Source organism: Pelobates fuscus, chromosome 3 (assembly GCF_036172605.1).
Source record: "Pelobates fuscus isolate aPelFus1 chromosome 3, aPelFus1.pri, whole genome shotgun sequence".
Taxonomy (NCBI): domain Eukaryota; kingdom Metazoa; phylum Chordata; class Amphibia; order Anura; family Pelobatidae; genus Pelobates; species Pelobates fuscus.
Window position 1 is genome coordinate 219,157,080 of NC_086319.1, and position 21,717 is coordinate 219,178,796.

Genomic DNA, 21,717 nt, shown 5'->3' on the forward strand with positions numbered 1-21,717 from the left:
TGGAAGCATAGCAGACTGTGAGATTAGTTCCCATTTTGGCTAATTTGACCTTAAATTTGAAATTCACTTTTTCACTTTAAAAATCCCAACAATGAGGTGTTAATGTTTTATCTCTTTACACTAGACTTGTACTTTATCTTGAATATATAGCGCAGAACCAACATTTTTATTCTCGTTAGGGACACTAGGAGCAAAAAAACCTTGTGGACCAAAGCATTCCACTTGGATAATCCTGTATTATAGAGGCTTAAATATTTCCTGTATTCATTAAATGCAAAATCTGACCTTCCACATTCTTATTCGCTACAAATATATATTTCCTGTTAAAACCACAAAAATGTAGTTTAACATCTGGCAACAATCTTTTTTTTTGGTTTTTTTTTCTATCCATCTATTTTAGAAAGCTGAAAGCTGAGGTTTCTGAAAGAGTTGCAGAAGTGGAGCAGAAACTATCCAAAATTAATATCAGTGACACCGAAAAGCTTGATTCTTTGCAGGCAGATGCAGAGAGTGTTTCTAAAGCACTGAAAGAACTTGGAGAACAGCTAGAGTATATGAAGATTTCCAATGTTCGAGGTAGGTGGCTTCAGCAAGCTTGTGAGGCAAAATTACTCCGTGAACAAAAAATCCCTCAGTTGCTAAGTCCTGTCATATATTACTGAAAATGCTATTTTAAAAACCTTAAAGTGACAGTTGAGGCATCATAACAAATGAAGCGGATATGGTGCCAGAAGGAGCCCTGGCGCACTCTTAGCTCAAGGGGGAACGGTTTAACCCCAAAGTGAGCCTCAATCACAGGGCAGGGAGCTGACGCTCTCAGCCAATCAGTGACTCCCATTCATAAAACTGGCTTGGAAAGGGTATGTTTCTTTCCAAGCCAGTTTTATTGGTGATTAGCTGAGAGCATCAGCTTCCTGCCCTGTGATGGAGACTCATTTTGGTGTTAAATCTTTCAAGAACATTTTAACCCCTTGAGGTAGAAGTATACCCCGTGGCCTCCTGGCACCATAACAACTTAGAAACAGAGAATGAGAACTTCAGAAGTAAACACACAGTACTGTAATACCTGTTACACAGAAATTAAAGGGATACTATAGTCACCTGAACAACTTTAGTTTAATGAAGCAGTTTTGGTGTATATAACATGCCCCTGCAGCCTCACTGCTCAATCCTCTGCCATTTAGGAGTTAAATCCCTTTGTTTATGAACCCTAGTCACACCTCCCTGCATGTGACTTGCACAGCCTTTCATAAACACTTCCTGTAAAGAGAGCCCTATTTAGGCTTTCTTTATTGCTAGTTCTGTTTAATTAAGATTTTCTTATCCCCTGCAAGAGCCTCCTGTATGTGATTAAAGTTCAATTTAGAGATTGAGATACAATTATTTAAGGTAAATTACATCTGTTTGAAAGTGAAACCAGTTTTTTTTTCATGCAGGCTCTGTCAATCATAGCCAGGGGAGGTGTGGCTAGGGCTGCATAAACAGAAACAAAGTGATTTAACTCCTAAATGACAGTGAATTGAGCAGTGAAATTGCAGGGGAATGATCTATACACTAAAACTGCTTTATTTAGCTAAAGTAATTTAGGTGACTATAGTGTTCCTTTAAAGTAGCATATTTTTTCATGTATAAGTCTGTTGTTTGGGGTTTTTTTTTCAAAAAATGTTTAGTCTAAGATAGGAGGTCGTCTTATACACAGAATATCACTACATGGGCTAAAAAACAGCAACATTTGTGCGCGGGGCTTGGCAGCCAACCAAGCTAGTAGCATGTGGCTGGAGCTCCTTCAAAAATGTAAATTATTAAGCCAAATACTTGCGGTATTCGCTGATAGAACACTTAGCTGACTATTGGGTTAGCTACTGCCAGTTTCCTGCAGGCATAGGCTGTGTTGTACCCCTCTGTGACCAGCTGACATACTTGAAGCAGAGGAGGCGCTTCTCCGCTTGCTTTCTCACATCACTCTGAAACACGCTAAGAACTCACGGCTCGGGCTACAGACTTGCCCAGACATCCCCTGTAGGGTACCTCTGGCAGAGGGCATTGTTGTATCCAACAGCAGGACGGTGGTCCATGGAACCATTGTCTGGATCTGGCTGGACCTTCGGAGACTGGCCTACTGTAGTATGACTTGGCCCGGGACCGGCGGGGACTTCAGTGTTATAGATGTTTAAAATATTTTATAAATTTGGGTTCAAAAATAGGGGTTGTCTTATACATGGAGGTGTCTTATTCCTGGAAAAATACAGTAATTTAACTTCTAAATTGCAGGGAATTGAGTATTAAAACTGCATGAGCATGATCTATACATCAAAATGTGTTAATTAAGCTAAAGTTGTTTTTTTTGGTGTCCTGATTTATTTATTTATTATTATATATATCGGGGGTGAGGCAGTATTACAAAATATCCTTCTGGTTGTGATCTGAGAAATCAAAAATTGGCAAAACCCTTACTGTGTTTTAGGAGCTATGGACAGCATCAACAAATATTTCCAGATGTCTCTGGAGGCAGAAAAAAAGGTCAACGCCTCCACTTTGACCCCAGATAGCATTCTTCAGCAGTCAGCTGCTACACGAAAGGAAGTGGAAGATTTAATGTATGAACAAGAATCTGCATTCAAGGAACAGCAAGAGGAACAGTCTCGACTCTTGGATGAACTTGCTGGCAATGTCCAGAGTTTGGATCTTTCATCTCTATCTGAAAAGGTAGATTATTTGTAAATGTCTAAGGTGATCTGTTTAATGCGTACTTTATATAACAAACAAGAAAGAAAGAATGCATTCATAGACATTTGGAATCTGTATAATTCTGCTTGAAATGTGCAAATCTCCAGGGAGTTGTTGATTTCCAGTCTAACACTATTTTTTCTCATAATACGACCAAAAGGAGTTGCTAAATTCCAAACCCACCTGGGACTTTTTGCAATGCAGTACTCAAAGCAAAATACCATCTTTTAACCAGTGCAATCCTGTCTTTTTTTTTTTTTTTTTTTTTTTTTTTACTAGCTGTTCCCACCCTATTTGTGTATTCTCCCCATTTCTACTAATCAACTTTCTGTCTCTCACCCAACATTCAGGACTCCAGCACCTAAAGCCACTAGTAACAATGCCTATTTATGACATTATGAATTACATATTGAATATTTTTTGTGGAAGTAAATTCATGTTGCTCAAACATTTTTCTTATACTAAATGAAGTATGGCATATTAATTATTTGTAGCTATATTGGGGACACAAAAGCCAAGGAAAATAATTTAAACTGAATAAAAAAAGAAAATAGGGCTTGCCACTCAATTTTAAATGCAAACAGGACTCTCTTCTGGTTCACAGAGTAGCAGTATTTTGGATCTATTTGAGCCTTTGCCAAGCCACAAAAATCTTTATTTGCAATGCTGGAGTGTTTTAACCCCTTAAGTACCAAACTTCTGGAATAAAAGGGAATCATGACATGTCACACATGCCATGTGTCCTTAAGGGGTTAAAGTACATCCAGATTATTGGGTCCTCCTACTCCCCCCCAAAAAAATGGTTTAACCTCTAATTCATATGTGAAAGGGTCCCTCATCTTAGCTCCTCAACACCTGTGTGGGATCATGAATGCTGATCACAGCAAGGCCAATTCTGTGCTTCTCATAGAGAAGCATTGGGATGCAGGGAGCTGCAATGTTGCTCATATAGAAACATCAAACCCAATGCTTCCCTAGGACAAGCATTGCTATACACTTTGTATAATGTAATGAAACAATCAGGAAGATCAATCAGATCCAACATTTTATAAATCTCTTTAAAATTCTCTAACAAAGAAAATGAGGCATATTAAGCTGAAGAGCTTAAATAGTACTGTGTCTAATTATTTACTAACCCTGGCATAATCTTGCCTGAAGGTTTCAACTGGTGAAATAAGGCAAGAGTTAGAAGGAGTACAATAACCCTGTTGTTTATTAGCCATTTCAGAAGAAAATCTACAATAGTTAGCAGCCCTGTAAATTTGCCCTCTAGCTACTTTTGATGGTTATTGTATTTACAAGGGTACAGCATACTGTAATTTTACTTTGCTTTAGTGGTGACTTAAAGTGAGACTCCACTGATAAAATACATACACATCATTGTTTAGTAGATATACCCCCAATAAAAACACACATGCATTTAAAGGACCACTCTAGGCACCCAGACCACTTCAGCTTAATGAGGTGGTCTGGGTGCCAGGTCCCTCTAGGATTAACCCTTTTTTTCAGAGAAACTGCTATGTTTATACTGAGGGTTAATCCAGCCTCCAAAACCTCTAGTGGCTGTCTCATTGACAGCCGCTAGAGGCGCTTGCGTGCTTCTCACTGTGTAAATGCTTTCCTATGCAACCGGCTGAATGCGAGCGGAGAGGAGGAGGAAAGTAAGTTTAACCCCTTCCTCCCCCCAGAGCCCGGCGGGAGTGGGTCCCTGAGGGTGGGGGCACCCTCAGGGCACTATAGTGCCAGGAAAACGAGTATGTTTTCCTGGCACTATAGTGGTCCTTTAATTATGCATTTTTTCATTCGGAGTAAATCTGAAAACATTTAGCAAAATCTGCAGATTTCTTATAAATCCAATGCAACTCAATGCGATGTCTTTGCTAGGCAGTTGCTCTGTGTAATTGCGTGTCAATTGCCTGTCTCTTGAGTAATTGACTGTCTAACAGGAAGTAACCAGACCGGTTGTGTGATTGACAGCCAGGGTTGAGTAACCAGGTTGATTTATAAAAGGGCCAATTTCTATTGAAATCAGCACATGTTGTAAAATGAAAAACAAGTAACATTCTTCACACATAAAGCACTTCAGCATGCAAAAATGCTTCAGGGTCTGGAGTGTCCCTTTAAAGCAAAATTATCAAAGCTCGGACCAGCTGTAGGCTTTCAGGTGCTTCACACCGCCCCCAATATGTGCATGATCTGTGTGAGGGCATGTAATATGATTATGTGTTTATCTTAGTGTTCCTGTATGTGTGCAAGATTACTATGTGTATGTTGGTGTTCATGTTTACATATATTGTCAGTGTGCTTGTCTTCCTCTGTGTACAATGCCAGTTTGTGTTTATATATGGTGCATTTGTGTGTAGAATGCAAGGGCTAAACCCATCAGTAATGTGAAGTGCAATGGCCATGTTGCTCTGCCAGCTTTAAGGGCTAAAGGCCACACCATCCATATGTTTGTAAAATTCAATTCCCAGGCTTACGGCTTGCCTGGGCATCATGTTAATTGCCTGTCACATGTGTTTTTATAAACCCCCACTATCACTAACGAGCTCCCCATTTATCTCTGCCTAGCCCTGTAGTTAAATATCTCTAGCCCATCCCCAGGTGAGTAGCAGTAGCCATCCAGTTGTCTGTTACCTCTCCCTAACCCACTCTTTGTTTTCTCTCCCTAGCCTATTCTCCTAGATATTACTTTGTGCAACTATCTCTCCATCTCCAGTTATATATTCCAGGCCAGCCTAACTAAGTCTTCTCTTCGTCTCCCCACTCCAGTTATTTCTCCATCAGTCTCTTCCACCATATTACATGTAGTGTGGCTGAATTGTCATTGCATAGTTCAGCATTCTGCCCTTGTTGTCTGACCAAATCACACAAGACTAGGGCATGGCTTTGATGCAGGGAGTGGGGAAATAACTCATATTCCTTCCTCTATTTTACTGCAGTCACCAGTCAAAAATATTTTTACTATTAAGACTGAGGAGGAAAGCAGAGAGCTGTACTAAGCAGTGGTAGCTTGACCCCAGTGCAGGTGCTTGTTTTGGTGGTCTGTGACGATGGCGGTGGGCAACCTAACACTGCCCAAGGTTATAGAGTGTCAGGCTTACCTTGCTGGGAGTCCAACATGCAGAGATAAAAGCTCACCCTTGCAATTAGACACAGGCCGAGGTGGTCAAGGTAGAACTCACCTGGCCTGTGAATCTGTGCACGGGGGCTGTGCAGGTGAATGCTTGTAGTCGCAGTACAGACAAGGAAATCCAGGACAATAGTCGTAGGTAAGCCAATGGTCAGAGGGTGCCGGAAATCAGGGGATACGAGTAACAAGCCAAGGTCAAAGGATGCCAGAATTCAGGAGATACGAGTCACAAGCCAAGGTCAGGAGAATACTTAGAACGCGGAGTAGCAACTCTCTAACCAGAGTCATTGAACTGACACTGCCCTTAGGGAGGAGCAGTGTCTTATACCTTGATGATTAGTATATCAGATTCAGCTGGAGAGTGATCGACAGGTCTGAGCCAGGTGAAGTCCAGCCCCTTAGTGCTGCAGGCAATACAAGATAAAACAGGAGTTATCCCAAGTCCTGAAATGGCTCAGAGGTTAAAGAGCAGGTTCAGAACTGCCAAGTTTACAGGTTCAAATCCCTCTTCGGGCAATAAAGGGGTGACCCCGTCTGGCAGTCTGGAGGTCTCGCGGTGAATCCTGACAGTACCCTCCCCTTAAGAACGCACTCTGGGCGTGAACAGGTTCCTTTTGGGAACTGTATTCCTCGTCTTCGGACTCCGTATCACTGAGGAAGTCCTTGTAATCAAAGTATCCAGAGCGGAGTCCCTCAGTCGGGGACTTTGGGGTATCAGTGTCGGGTACTGGTGGAGAAAGGTCTGGGCCATTCAGAGACCTGGTACAGGCGGAATTAAACTTAGTCCCACAAACCATATTATCTGAACTATTTCCCATAGGTGAGTTTTCTGGAAGTAGTGATTTCTTGTGGTCTTGAGATCCACTGGCATCAGCAGCCATCGTAGTCTGGGTACTCTTCTGCATCACGGAACGTGGAAATATCCGACAGCACCTTTGACATTTTTTAGGCCGTGTTGCCGGAATAACAGGGTGCAGCTGAATTGTACCCACTTGAAGAGGTTCAGGCCGAGTTGGGCGAATAGGGCAGTGAGAGATAAAGTGCCCTTCTTCACCACAATAAAAACAGAGACAACGCGCCCTCCTTCGATCTCTTTCTCTAGATGGCAGTCTTGTTTTAGAGCGGACGAAGCCTATCTCCATGGGTTCCTCCCTGTCCACTGGAGATTCACAGCTAGCTAGAGGAAAACCAGGGTCACAAGGCGGTTCCTCCATGTCCATTGGAGTTTCATAGCTAGCTTGAGGGAAAACAGGGGTACAAGGAGGTTTACTGGAGGAGGGTTTGCGTTGTGCCCTTATGGGGACTTGGTAGGAGTCCTTTTCTTTAGGTAACAGCGATTTGCGGTTAGATGGAGCAGGCTTGGGAGTAGCTTTCCTGGAGGTAGAGCTCTGAGAATCCATTGCGGACATAAATGACTCCCAACTGTCCAAGACAGTGCTTTTCTCCTGTAGCTTCCGGTATGCCCACTCCTTGATCCGTCCGACAAGTAAGTTGATGGCCGAACGGACCTTGACAAAGTCACTGTTGTAAGTTTTAGGCTTGAGAGCAAAAAGAAGTTCACAATCCAGTCTGAATGCTGTGAAGGAGGAACGGGAACCATCAAAGCGGTCAGGCATCACAACAAACGGTTCTGGAAAATCAGGTTCTGGAACTGGGCGTACTGGGCCTTTAAGAGATAAAAGTTCTTGCTGCAGTTCCGAAACAGTCTGGGTCAGGCTGGACACTTGCTGAGCAAGGGAGGTGAGCATTATCTCTGTGGACTCCATAAAGGTCAGTTCAATCTGTCAGGCTTACCTTGCTGGGAGTCCAACATGCAGAGATAAAAGCTCACCCTTGCAATTAGACACAGGCCGAGGTGGTCAAGGTAGAACTCACCTGGCCTGTGAATCTGTGCACGGGGGCTGTGCAGGTGAATGCTTGTAGTCGCAGTACAGACAAGGAAATCCAGGAGAATAGTCGTAGGTAAGCCAATGGTCAGAGGGTGCCGGAAATCAGGGGATACGAGTAACAAGCCAAGGTCAGGAGAATACTTAGAACGCGGAGTAGCAACTCTCTAACCAGAGTCATTGAACTGACACTGCCCTTAGGGAGGAGCAGTGTCTTATACCTTGATGATTAGTATATCAGGTTCAGCTGGAGAGTGATCGACAGGTCTGAGCCAGGTGAAGTCCAGCCCCTTAGTGCTGCAGGCAATACAAGATAAAACAGGAGTTATCCCAAGTCCTGAAATGGCTCAGAGGTTAAAGAGCAGGTTCAGAACTGCCAAGTTTACAGGTTCAAATCCCTCTTCGGGCAATAAAGGGGCGACCCCGTCTGGCAGTCTGGAGGTCTCGGGGTGAATCCTGACATAGAGCAGGGCACTCTTGCTGTGTGCAGACTTATCAAATCAATACCAAAATTAAGATGTCACATTTTATAAATAAAATAGAACCTTGATAAACGGTTGTATAAAACATCTAGCAAGAAGGTCTGGATTCTCACTCCAAATATTCTGTCCAAAGAGTTCATTCTGCATAAAAAGAATCTAAAGCATATGAACCATGGAAGTCCACTTCTCCATTTCACAATCCATCATATAGTAGGTAGTAAAGCTGTACTCATATTCTATAGCCATGCTAGCTGCATCTCTACAGATGCCCTGTATCAGAGATGGCCAAAGGGTAGATTTCCAGCTGTTATAATACTCTTTGTCCACCTGTCGCTATGACTCCCATCTATGTATTGTATGTGTGGCTGTTTACCGGACAGGTAATGCATTTCTGACATTTTATAGTACGAAATGTGTAATTATAAAACCATGAACAAGGACTATCAATGTAAGCATGGTAATAGTTGCATGGACGGACCTAAATATGACTGTGGATTTACATTATCATTTCTAAGAGGTCAGAACGACGTGATCTTTGTTTCCTTGACTTTCTTTTTTCTTTCCTACAGACTTGTGGGACTCCTGCAGGTGTGTCATGTGAAGAGTCACAATGCGGTGGTCTTGGCTGCAGAACTGAGAGTGGAATGAGAAAATGTGGAGGGCCTGACTGCAATGGTGTGGTTGCAGTGGCGCAAAATGCATTACAGTCTTCAATGAACTTTGATAAGGAGATTTTAAGTGCACTGGCAGAAGTGGAAGAACTCTCTAAAATGGTACATTATGCAGTTACAGTGTATAGGACACAACAAAATATTTTGTTAAAATTTGTTTAAATATTTAAATTCATGGTGCTGCTAATGTGCACCTTTATTTTTTTGTTGGTTGTTATTTTAAAATTTTAAAAATAAGAACCAGATGTGCAATGTTTAGACCAAAATAAAAACATTTTTAGAAGAATAAACTTAAGCTGAAAGTTTTTTTCTGCAGCTTATTTATTTTGAGTAGTTTTCATTTAGCATTAGTTCCCTGTTTAATAAATTAACACCCAAATCTAGGACTTGTTGCACTGTATACATTCTCCAAGTACCGTGTATTTGGTGCTTGAGGGCTACAATATTTCTAGAATTTGCATGTAGCTATCCAATGAAAATGGTGGGCATTTTTATGTTATGAAATAAATATTATCCTTAAATTCTACTTGAATGCAATGTTGTACAGCACCTTACTTAATGGTAAACATTATCAGAAAATGATATTATTTGTTCTCTAGCTCTCCAACACCATTACCATACCTCACATAGGACTACATTAAACATAACAGCAATGGAGAGCTTTTGTCCATATAAACTAATCCATACATGAAAATATTCTCATGGATCAAGTAGGATATTATCAGTAACCTATTCCATATTCAGGACAGTCAACCTTAAATGAGCACTATAGGGTCAGGAACACAAACATGTATTCCTGACCCTATAGGGTTAAAACCACCATCTAGCCCTCCTGCCTCCCTAAATATAGTATATTCTTGTATTCAAGTCTGCAGCTACTTATTTTGTGCCTGTTTCCTTTAGACATCATCAGAAGTGGTAGCCTCATCCAATCACAATGCGTCCCCATAGGATTAGCTGAGACTGACAATTAGGCAGGTCAGGGGCAGAGACAGCACAATTCAAACACAGCCCTGGCCAATCAGCATCTCCTCATAAAGATTAATTGAATCAGTGAATCTCTAAGAGGAAACTTCAGTGTCTGCATGCAGAGGGTGGAGACACAATGTTTGGATGCATTTTAGGCCGCCAGGATCTCTAACAGTTATCTAAGGAGTGGCCAGTGAAGTTATCACTAGGCTGTAATGTAAACACTGCATTTTTTTCTGAAACAAGCAGTGTTTACAGCAAAAAGCTTGAAGGTAATAATTCTATTCACCAAAACAAATTCAATAAGCTTTAGTTGTTCTAGTGACTATAGTGTCACTTCGGGTGCTTCATGTGTCCCTCAATGAATAACCTAGAGTTTCCAATTTGTTCTTGCCTGATATGTTAATATTCAGTACATATGGGGTAACGTGTGATGGGCTGAAATTTTCTAATTTATGCATATTTTGTAGGTAGCAGAGTCAAAGCTCAGAGCAGAAGAAGCAAAGCAAAACGCCCAAGATGTCCTCAACAGAGCAAATGCCACAAAGGACAAAGTAGACCGAAGCAATGAAGATCTGCGAAATCTCATCAAGCAAATTAGGGACTTTCTAATGCGTATGTATATTCAGAATTCAAATCAGTTCTTTTTTTTGGTAATCAATCTGATATGCTGTTTTTTGTTTTTTTTTTTTAGAATGTTTTATTTATTTAGTATTTAAATGTATCTAAGGTGAAGCAAATCCCATCAATTTCTTAGTTTTGCTTATCTGAGTAAACCGAGCATGACTCGTATCTATGAACCTATCATTGCGTTGCTATTTTAATTGAATCCCAGAACTGAACAATGCCAACTACAGTTTATCCAGCCTTGAAATGTGCGTTAAAGGAGGCTTCTCTAACTAGAATATCATGCGTTTAATTTTACAGAAAAGAAAACACATTCAATCTACCATTTATTATCAATTTTTTTACATAACTATTTTGTGAATTATTAAGTATATTACTTTATTTAGAATCACATCAGGTTATAAAGATTTAAGCACATTCGTTGCTATTCTATCCATCATCATTTTCTGGCACTTACCATAACATCCAAAACATAAAGTAATAATACCCAGGTGCTTCTAAGTGCCAAAGAATCTACAAGGTAAATGAAAGAGCACTCCACAGGATTTTTTCAAACGTATAATGTGAAATCAACGTTTAGACCCTCCTGGGTCTTTATCACGATTGTCCATGATTTTTTTGTTATATATTTTGTTGTATATATATTTAATATCTATAAACAAAAAATCATAGTTAATAACATATCACTCCTGAAATAAATGTGATTGATGAAAAATAGACCTTTACAATATATATCACATACTCAGAAATAGGTTAATTTGACTGTTTTGTAAAAATAGTAATATTAGAAAAGGTTTTCTAGGGTAAATTAAATCAAGTGAATGTCTCACTTCCCTAAGTGGTTGATTTCGGAAATTATATTTCATTCTATCTCAATATTGATAAATATACAAAATGGAGAAAAAAAATATATATATTTTTCCTTATATTTTTTTTTTTTTACTCTAACATAGGGTTTAACCCATTTCTTGTTATCTGCGTGATTGAGCCCACTTCCCAACTGATGCAAACAATTTTGCTGTCGTTTACAAATGATATACTGAATCTGCAACACTTTACTAAGCTTTTCATCTGTAATATGTATCAACAGAGTACATAAAGGATGATATAGGCAGTGTAGGGTCAGTATGGTAACCTACCGGTAATTCATTGATATCACTTCTTATTAGTTCTCTTTTCTAGTTGCTCTAACTTTCTATAGTTCAGCTTTTGAGGACACATGTAAATGAAAGAGCAATCAACACTAATTGTCGCGTTATTTCACTGTCTTTAACTTTATTGTGGTGAAGTCTTCTACCCTAGAGTGTTGAGCAGACTTTGGTTTTGTTTTAAACTGATATTTAAATTATACATTTGTGTGACTGAGAAGAATTGCTGATTTTAAGAGCAATATTCATGTTCTGATGGAAGTTCAAATAAATAACTGTTAAAACTCTCATTTCAAACAGAGGATGGGGCTGACCTTGATAGTATTGAAGCTGTTGCCAGTGAAGTTTTGAAAATGGAAATGCCCACTACACCTGAACAGCTCCAGGCCTTAACAGAAGATATTCGAGATCGTGTGCAGAGCCTGTCTAATGTAGAGACAATCCTCCAACAGAGTGCTGGAGATATTGCTAGAGCTGAGTCTCTCTTGGATGAAGCAAAGAAGTCAAGGTGAGTACATTCAAATCTGTATTTCATAAGAGAGCCTATTTGGGAGGGAACAAACCTACAGAATACCAAAGGGACTTGTATAGAAAGTCCAGATAAAATAGACTCTGTGGTCACTCCGTTTAATTGCTAAACAGGCAAGTATGTCTTGATTGTTAACACCCCCTCCATCAGCCCTTTGACCGTATATTTTTTTACATAATATTTGCTCATAAAAATATATTATATATCATTTTGTTACAGTAAAAGTGCTGAAGACATTAAAGCTACTGCAGACATGGTGAAGGAAGCTCTAGAAGAAGCAGGAAAAGCTCAAGATGCAGCAGAAAAGGCCATCAAACAAGCAGATGATGACATCAAAGGGACAAATGATCTGCTCACGTCTGTGAGTCACTTTTAAGGAACATTTACATAAAAACAGAAATGGGAATCCTTACTTTTGTTATGGTGGTTAAACATAATTTGGGAAATATTTCAAATCCATCAATTGCATGTACAAATTTAAGTCACAGAATATTTACCTAGTACCATCAATTCTAACTCTAACATGACAGTCAAGCAGAAAATTCTAGAGTTGTACAAACCCAAACATTTTTGTACAACCCTTCATGTCAGAGGTTCACGTCATGATACAACAAATAAAATAACATCTGATACTAATAAGATTCTAAATTCCATCCTTGTTTTATGTTTTGACCTCACTTAAGTCAAAACAGTATTTAAGTACAGATATTGCTGTTGCAAGCATGTTGGTAACTTGTAGATATCTATGTATGCAGGAACAGCTCATTATTGCTGTAGTTATTAGACTTGAAGAATCGGTATTGGAAAAAAAAATTGCAAATTTAGGATGATCAGCAATTCTACAGAGAAAAAAAAAAAAACCTGAGAGCAGAAACATGAACTAATCTTGAAACTACTGAAATGCCCAATGGCCAGTGGCTTTAGGATTAGGGTGCCTGCTATTTTTTTTTTTTTTTTTTTACTTTTTTTTTTTTTTTTCTGGATCGGGTCTTTTATTATTTTGAGTAGTCTCGTCAATTTTAATGGATTTTTATTTGGCATTTTATTGGGTTAAAAAAAAAAACTAAAAAGCCCTAAAAGATGTAATAATATTTTTTTTTTGTTTTGGTTATGTTTAACAGGTAGTAGTTTTATTGGCTGTTTTATTGACTATTAATTAGAAACTTAGAGCCCTCACCCACTGGCCTCAATCTTAACAGTCCTTCCCTGTAAAAAAATATGACTCAGGCTGTTTTTTTTTTCATTTTTAGTCATTTAAAAAAAAAAAAAAAAAATGCTGCATGATTAACCCTTGTGCCTTACAGCTGTCCAGTTTAGTTGATTTTCGTTTTTCCGAAAAAATATCAGCTGGATACAACAGGCACTTCCCCTAATGTTGGAGGTACTGGGAAAAAAAAATCTATTTGGAAAATTTTGCTCAGAAGAACCAATATTTTTTGCTCTGCACAAATCTAGTAGTTACTGTTGTGTAACAGTGCTGTTTTAGCTTATCGTGTTCTTTTATAAAACAGTCCCCACTGTTTTCAACTTCATGATGTCTACTCCATATTATTTTCACTGGTTGCTTACTATTATAATAATGGTGCCTACAAATAGATTGCCTTAAAAGTAGTAATATTTTCTGAACATGTATGTTCTGAACTTGCTAACACCATTATATATAATAATTTTATTATTACTCCAGTTATTCAGTATACTGAATGTTGGTCGAAAGATGGAACAAAATCATAATCTTAGTCTTTCTTATTATTGTTCCACTAACAGATTGCATCAGAAGCAACAGCATCTGAAGAAACTTTAAGTAATGCCACGGAACGTCTTACCCGACTGGAAAAAAATGTTGAGAATCTTTTGAAAAAATCAACTGCTAATTCTGAATCAGTAGAGAAAATTGAAAAATCTGTTGACGATGCCAAGTCAGATGCTGATGGAGTTAAAAAGGTTTGCCTATCATATTTCTCATTGACAAAAAATGTTTTCTTCAAAACTAAAATGCTTCCTGTTTTTTTTGTATATTGGTTTTCAATATTTGTTTTTCTTAATCATGGACTGCTTTTGGATTCACGTTAACCTGATACAGAAAACGTGGTGATCAATAATTTAATTGCATCGAATGTTTGCTTAATTTACACTTAACAATTTCCTCTTTAGAAATACAAAATATACAAAATAAATATTGATAGAACTAATACATATAAGTGTGAAAAAACTGTCTTCTAATAAAAACTTCTTTTACTGCAGGCTCTCGATGGTGATCTTACCGATAAATATAAGAGAGCTGAAGACTTGATAGCAAAGAAAGCTGAAGACTCAACAGAGGCCAAAAAGAAGGCTGAACAGCTTCAAAGGGAGGCCAAATCTTTGCTAACACAAGCAAACAAGAAACTCAGCTTACTCAAAAGTAAGCGTATATATCAATCAGATACTTTACACATTAGTTTATTTCAGTAACAATTATAAAGAAAACTTGCCATCCACAAAATGTTCACTGTAAAATAAATAGACTTCTAATTAGTACATTTTAGTGGGAAAAAAAATAATGTACTCTCAAGATAATATCTAGAAATAGACTGTGTGTCTGTGTGGTAACAATTTGTATTTTATTTAAATTGTGTTACTGGGCCCTATTTGTTAAGAGGTGAATTTAAAGAAATTCTATACATGGTTATTCACTAAAGTGAGACTTCAAAGTTCATTTCAAATAAATTCAAATACGATCAAAATAGCCAAACTGGAAAAATTCTCTAACCCATAGACATGCTATCAGTTTGGCTACTCTGGCCTTAAATTTGAAATTCATTTTGAATTCTCACTTTAATAAATAATCCTGATCTTGTTTAATATATAGAAATATCTTTTAACTGTTGCATGCAAAGCCGTTCAGTACAAGAACAACTAAAAAGAAAAAAAAGAAACTTGCTAATCATGGTACAAATGTCAAGGTAGTGTTGAAGCTACCATAATTGCGGCTTAGGTATGTTTTCTGCAAAATAGGAAATTAATTAAGGGATTTTAGGAAAGAACTAGAGAAAGGCAACATGTGTTCGAACAGTATAAGCAAACCTTCCAACAGTAATCCTGGGGATACCAGGAACTAAAATGGAAAACAAAGTGCAAAATCAGCTTGATATTATATGTGCTTCCAATCCCCAAAGTCTGTGCATGATATTTCTCTGCAAATTGCCAGTGTTGGACTGGCAAAGATGATAAGATGAGTAAGAAAAATCGCATCATTTGCAGATCTGCAAATTGACTGTGTGATAAAGTGCTTTGACATTAAAGGGACACTATAGTCACCAGAACAACTACAGCTTATTGGATTTGTTCTGGTGAGTAGAGTCATTACCTTCAGGCTTTTTGCTGTAAACACTGTCTTTTCAGAGAAAATGCAGTGTTTACATTACAACCTAGTGATAACACCACTGGCCACTCCTCATATGACTGCTAGAGGTGCTTCCTAAGGCAGTCCTGCCTAGTATGCATCACAACATTCAGTGTGTCTACCCTCTGCATGCAAACACTGGACATTCATCGTAGAGATGCATTGATTAAATTTATCTATATGAGGAGATGCATGATTGACCAGGGCTGTAATTGACTTGTGCTTGTTCTGCCCCTGACCTGCCTCCTTGACAGTCTCAGCCAATCCTATGGGGAAGCATTGTGATTGGCTTCTGATGATGTCAGAGGTCAGATGCAGTTCAGAGGCAGCAGCTCCAGACTGAAATACAAGTAAGATGTTTCTATATTTAGGGAGGAAAGAGGCGGCCAGGGAGCTAGATGTTGGGTTTAACACTATAGGGTCAGGAATACATGTTTGTGTTCCTGATCCTATAGTGTTCCTTTGATTTTCAAGTTGTTCGCCATTAGTCTGATGTTGATTCTTATGTGTGCTGCATTGTGGACAGAAAAACAAATTAGTAAATTAATAGCCCTTTTTTTATTTAACAACTCATGCTGTCCAGTTAAACTTGGGACTGGTATAGTGATATATCTTCCTATCAGCACCGCTATTCATTAAGTAGAGCAGGGGTAGGGCACCTTCGGCATTCCAGATGTTGGGGACTGTATCCCCCATAATGCTCTTACACCTATAATGCTGGCAAAGCATCATGGGAGATGTAGTCCAAAACATCTGCAGTGCCGAAGGTTGCCTATGCCTGGAGTAGAGTGTAGTTGTCTGGGTCATCTGGGTTGAACATTTAAAGGAACACTCTTATCAAAAAATATATATATCTTAATACAATCTATATGTTATATATGCTATCTCACTTCTCTTTTTTTTTTAAATTCATGTATGTTGACATTTTTGTAGAAAACACTTGCCTAGTGTTCTCACTCCTCATTTCTGACAGCCATCTTTATGCACATTTGGTTGGGTTGTCTGTTATTTGACCCAGTTCTCACAAAGAGTACAATTACCTGTCAGAAATGTTTCACCTAGAGTACAAAAGGAATGTGTTAATGTATTGGTACTGCAAGTATTAGAAGACATGAATGCATTACTGTTTATAGATTTACAATTTCTTTATAATACAATATCCAACTTGTGTATATATAGTATCAAAGCTGACAAGGGCCTTGATTTTATTAGTTTGAATCAACACCAGAAATGATTCCATTCTGTTAGATAAAACTTTTCAATAATTTAACTGCAGACATCATTAAAGTCTATCAAATTTTTTAGATAAAACATTTGAAAAGCTTTTTCTAACAGGTTGCAATAATTTCTGTTGCTGATTAAAAAATTAAAATAATAATTAATGCCAATATGACAATATTTGCGTAGGTCATATGTTTACATCATGCATGTTCAATCTAATCTATTTTGTTTTCTCACAGATTTAGAAAAGACATATGAAGATAATCAGAGGGTTCTTGAAGAAAAAGCCAAACAGTTAGTTGAATTGGAAGGAACCGTTCGATCGCTTTTACAAGCCATTAGCCAGAAAGCAGCTGTATACAGCACTTGCATATAAGCTAAAATTTGGATCAGGCAACAAAATTGGGACCAAATATTCCATAATTTATTGGATGAAGACTAAATTTGAAATAAAGAAATTATTTTTACGATTGTTTTTATTACATAAAATTTGAAAACGTGTGATAATTTGTGACACGATTACAAAGTTCTTAATGGTTCCATTGTCTGTCTTTGTTGGCAGAGACAGACCATAACAACTTGTGCTACAAATTCACATAAATATGACTGTTTCTAATTGTAATATTTTGCACTTGATTAGTATTAGTTATGTAAAACACACATTAATAGCATTTACTCTGTAGTGAAAACCAATTGTTAAATATAGGTTTTTGCTCAATGTAATTAACTGGAAAGTTGACTGGCATTGTTCATGAAAACCTGTTATCCTATATAAACCATTTTTTTTTTTAAACTACAACTGCATTGGAAAATTATCCAGATTACACTATAATCCATGTACTCAAGAGTAATCCTTTTTGTAACTAAAGTTTATTTTTTTTTAATACGTATTAAGTATTAAAGTTTCATAGTCAAAATATCATACCTGAGGTTGTGTTGCAAAACCATATTAGGAGGGCAGTGGTTTTGATTTAGGAGTTTTTTTCAATATGTTTTTGCATTACACTTTGGAAATAGTTGTGAATGCAGAATGTAAGTATTACTGATACCCTTTTTGGACCTTTAACAGCTGGTAATGGTAATTTAATCATTTATTATTATTAGCATTCATACAGCACCAACATATGCCGTAGCACTTTACAATATTTATCATATTTGATACCGGAATGAAAAGTTTAGACCAAAATATCGGCGCTGAAAAAACAGTTGAGTTGGAGAATTTCACCTATTTTGTTTTTTGGTCTAATATTCTTACATTTCGCTCCAAAAACCGTACCAAGTAAAACTATTGTTTACATTCACAGGTTTTACTCTTGTGATAAGGCCTATTTGTGGCATGTGCACCTTATTTTCTAAACTCATGAACATTGTACCATTGGCCACAGATGATGATGTAACAAAAACCTCTTTACATTTCTTCAATTACGCAGCTACTCAAGACACTGGAGACAATACATAACAACATAATAATAATCAATCAGTATCAAAATCAAATTAGTATTGGTATAAAGAATTATAAAGCAGAAATCCTAAAATACTCAGATATTGGAGAATATGTCTTCATTGAGGCAAGGATAATCAGTGGCCATAGGGAACACCGTAAATGGCAGTGGAACTTGTTGTCCATGTCAATGGAAAATAACTTTCCACCTTATTCTGCAAGTTGTTGAGCTGCCCCGAGAGTTCTGTCTGTGGCACCATAATATATGAGAACTATGGAGCTCCCATTATGATTATAATGTGGACCAGTGCTAAGAAATTCATGACTTGACACACTACTACATAATTTAGATCACAGCCTCTCATGCTCTGGTATTAGTACCCCAGGGGGTTGGTGCACCACAAGCAGTGCGCATGCCAAGAGCTGACCATCTCAACGATCCCCCAGAAGGCTTACTGCGCAATTAGGCAGAGGTGCCTATTCTGCCCGAATGTGCTGTGTCCGAGGGTTGGAATGAAGACAGATGGCAAGGGAGCGCTGATGTGTTTGCTTTTATAGCTCTGCTGGAAGTAGGACACGAAAACCATGAAGATGATAGCAGCCACACTAGACCCCAGGGAAGGATCCACGCCAGCTTTCCCAAAGATAGAGAGACTAAAGGGACACTATAGTCCCCAAAACAACTTTAACTTAATGAAGCAGCTTTGGTGTATAGATCATGCCAATGCAGTCTCACTGCTCAATTATGTTCCATTTAAAAGTTAAATCACCTTTGTGTCTGCTAATGCAGCCCCAGCCACACCTCCCCTGGCTTTGACTCAAACAGCCTGCATAAAAAGAAATGGTTTCAATCAGATGTAACTTACTTCAAAAGTTATCTCCTGCTCTGTAAATTGAACTTCAGTTATATATAGGGGACTCCTGTGGGGTCTAATAAGCTATGAACAGAGCAGGAGATGTGAACTTTTAAATTAAACAGTATTTGCAATACAGGAAGTGTAAACATCAGATGACTATCTGCAGGAAGTGTTTTGAAGGCTGTGTAAGTCACATGCAAGGATGTGTGCCAGGGCGGTATAAGCAAAGTGATTTAACTCCTAAATGGCAGAGATTTGAGCTGTGAGACAGCAGGGGCATGATCTATACACCAAGACTGCTTCATTTTCTCATTTATCGTTTTTATTTGTGCATATTTGCAACACATATCATTTTATGCAAGTTACATTACATAGATGGGAACATTATGCGTACATAACATTTACGATCTTCACTTGACATTATAGATAACCAACATGCAGATCTTGATGTGATGCATACAGCAGTTTAGTGTAGTTTAAGGAATTTTATACTAACTGGGGGAGGGGGGATAGGGTACAGAAGAGAAGGGGGGGAAGGGATGGGGGAGCCCTGGACTCTTTCACAGTAGTTCGAGAGTAGAAAACATAGCAGTTTATTGTGCGAAACATATTAGCGTGAACGTTATTACCCCTTGGTCCATCTGGACTGCGTGGCCTAATACATCAAGTGTGACCTAAGTGGTCAACTAGCTTTCCCACTCTTTTTCATATTTCTCCAAACGCTCTGATAGTTTATATGCCATCTTCTCGTATGCACTAATTGTGTCCATTTTGGTTGTTACCAATTCTAATTGAGGGTCTTGCTTGCACTTCCAGTTACCGGCTAGTGCTATTTTTGCTACCTTAAGTATGTTTAAAACCACTTTTTTGTGGGGGGGTGTGTTTAGATCATGTATAGTATGGAGTAGGTAGTTTTCTGGACGTAGGGGTATGCAGATGCCCGTCTTGTGAGAGATTAAGGTTTGGATCTGTTTCCAATAACCCTGCAAAGAGGGGCATGACCAGAAGGTGTGGAGCATGTTACCAGTGCTTGCCTCACATCTCCAACACATGTCCGTAACACCTTTATACATTCCCGCTAACCTCTGTGGGACTAGGTACCACCTCATATTTACTTTGCAGTAGGCTTCCCACAATGAGAGGCCACTCGATGCTTTTTTTGTGTTTTCCATTGCCACCTGCCAGTCCTCCTGGGGGACTTGGTATCCCAGCTCCTTCTCCCATTTCGTCATGTATTGCAGCTTGTCAGGGATATTGTTGGTGATGATCGCATTGTAACATAGGGAAAGGGGTTTTGCAAATTTGGACAATGATAGTTGGCCTGGGGTGAATGCAGGAGCTTTGTCCACTTACTGTTTGTTTACTGCGGGTTTGTAATATGTTTTTAATCGTTAGGTATAGATATAGGTCTCTCGGGTCTAGTCCTAGGTCAGCTTGCAGTACTGGGAATGATTTTATTTCGCCCCCCTTCATAAGGTCGCCAACCGCCCTGGCTCCTTTAGTCATCCATTTCCCTACCTGTATGTCTGGGGAGTAGGCTGCCAGTGTCGATAGCGGAGCCCTTTTGAGAAGTTGTGTCGGGTCTAACACCAAAGGGCACCAGACATTCCACGCTCTGAGCATGATGTTCGAGCAGTGTAGATTTGGGCCCGCAGGTGTCCGAGGCGACGAGCATGTCCACAAGTAGTGAACTATGTCTTTTGTGTCCAGGCATGCATTTTCTAAAGACATCCATAATGGGACGTGGGGTGAATTATATTCCCTAATGAGTCTTATCCCTTGTGCCAGAAAGGATGCTTTGTAGTAAGCTGTTATGTCAGGTATGCCTAACCCGCCCTTGTTGTATGGGAGGCCCATACATCCCTTGGCTACTCTTGGGGGTTTTCTCTTCCATACGTGCGCATTGATGGTGCTTTGGAATTGTTTGAGCAGTGAATTTGGAAGGGAAATAGGTAGGGTTCGGAAGAGATATAGGATATGTGGCATGATCATCATTTTAATCAGGTTGATACGACCTAGCCATGAAACCTCCATTCCCACCCACTTGTCGAGGGTAGCTGTAATGCGTTTAAGCATAGGGTAATGATTCTCTTTGGTTAATTTGTGGGGGAATTTGGTGAGTTTTACTCCCAAGTATTGGATAGAGTTAGTGCGCCAGTCGAAAGAATGATGCAGTGTTAACTTGTCTGCTACAGCTTTTGGCAGATTAATTGGTAAAGCTTGCGTTTTGGCTATATTGTTTTTGTAATATGACACTATACCATAATCTTTCAACAGGTCCAAAAGAGAGGGCAGGGAAGATTCTGGCTTAGTAATGAATAGCAAGATGTCGTCAGCAAATAGAGCAAGTTTTTTGGTACCTCCCGGGGTGTGTAGCCCATGTATAGACGAGTCTTGTTTAATGATTCTGACCAATGGTTCCAAGCATAGAATGAAAATTAAAGGGGAAAGGGGGCAACCTTGGCGGGTACCATTACGAATATCGAATGTATTGGATACGAAACCAGTGCTGAACACCTTAGCCGAGGGGCTTTGATACAGTGCCAGTATGCTGGATTGAAAAGCCGGTGGGAACCCCATTTTAGCAAGTGTAAGCAACATATATTTCCAGTGTAGACGGTCAAATGCCTTCTCAGCATCGAGC

General features: G+C 38.9%; 1 protein-coding gene across 1 annotated transcript in view; it reads left to right on the plus strand.

Annotated features, from left to right (window-relative positions):
* The window catches only part of LAMB1 (laminin subunit beta 1), a 59,177-nt gene extending 41,617 nt beyond the window's left edge, over positions 1-17,560 (plus strand). The window contains exons 26-34 of the mRNA XM_063448082.1: positions 401-576; positions 2,465-2,706; positions 8,798-9,001; positions 10,339-10,483; positions 11,944-12,151; positions 12,392-12,533; positions 13,937-14,113; positions 14,414-14,573; positions 17,015-17,560. Of these exons, the coding sequence (XP_063304152.1) occupies positions 401-576; positions 2,465-2,706; positions 8,798-9,001; positions 10,339-10,483; positions 11,944-12,151; positions 12,392-12,533; positions 13,937-14,113; positions 14,414-14,573; positions 17,015-17,151 (1,591 nt within the window). The 3' untranslated portion in view covers positions 17,152-17,560. The remainder of the gene's footprint in view (positions 1-400; positions 577-2,464; positions 2,707-8,797; positions 9,002-10,338; positions 10,484-11,943; positions 12,152-12,391; positions 12,534-13,936; positions 14,114-14,413; positions 14,574-17,014) is intronic.
* Positions 17,561-21,717: the final 4,157 nt, after the last annotated feature.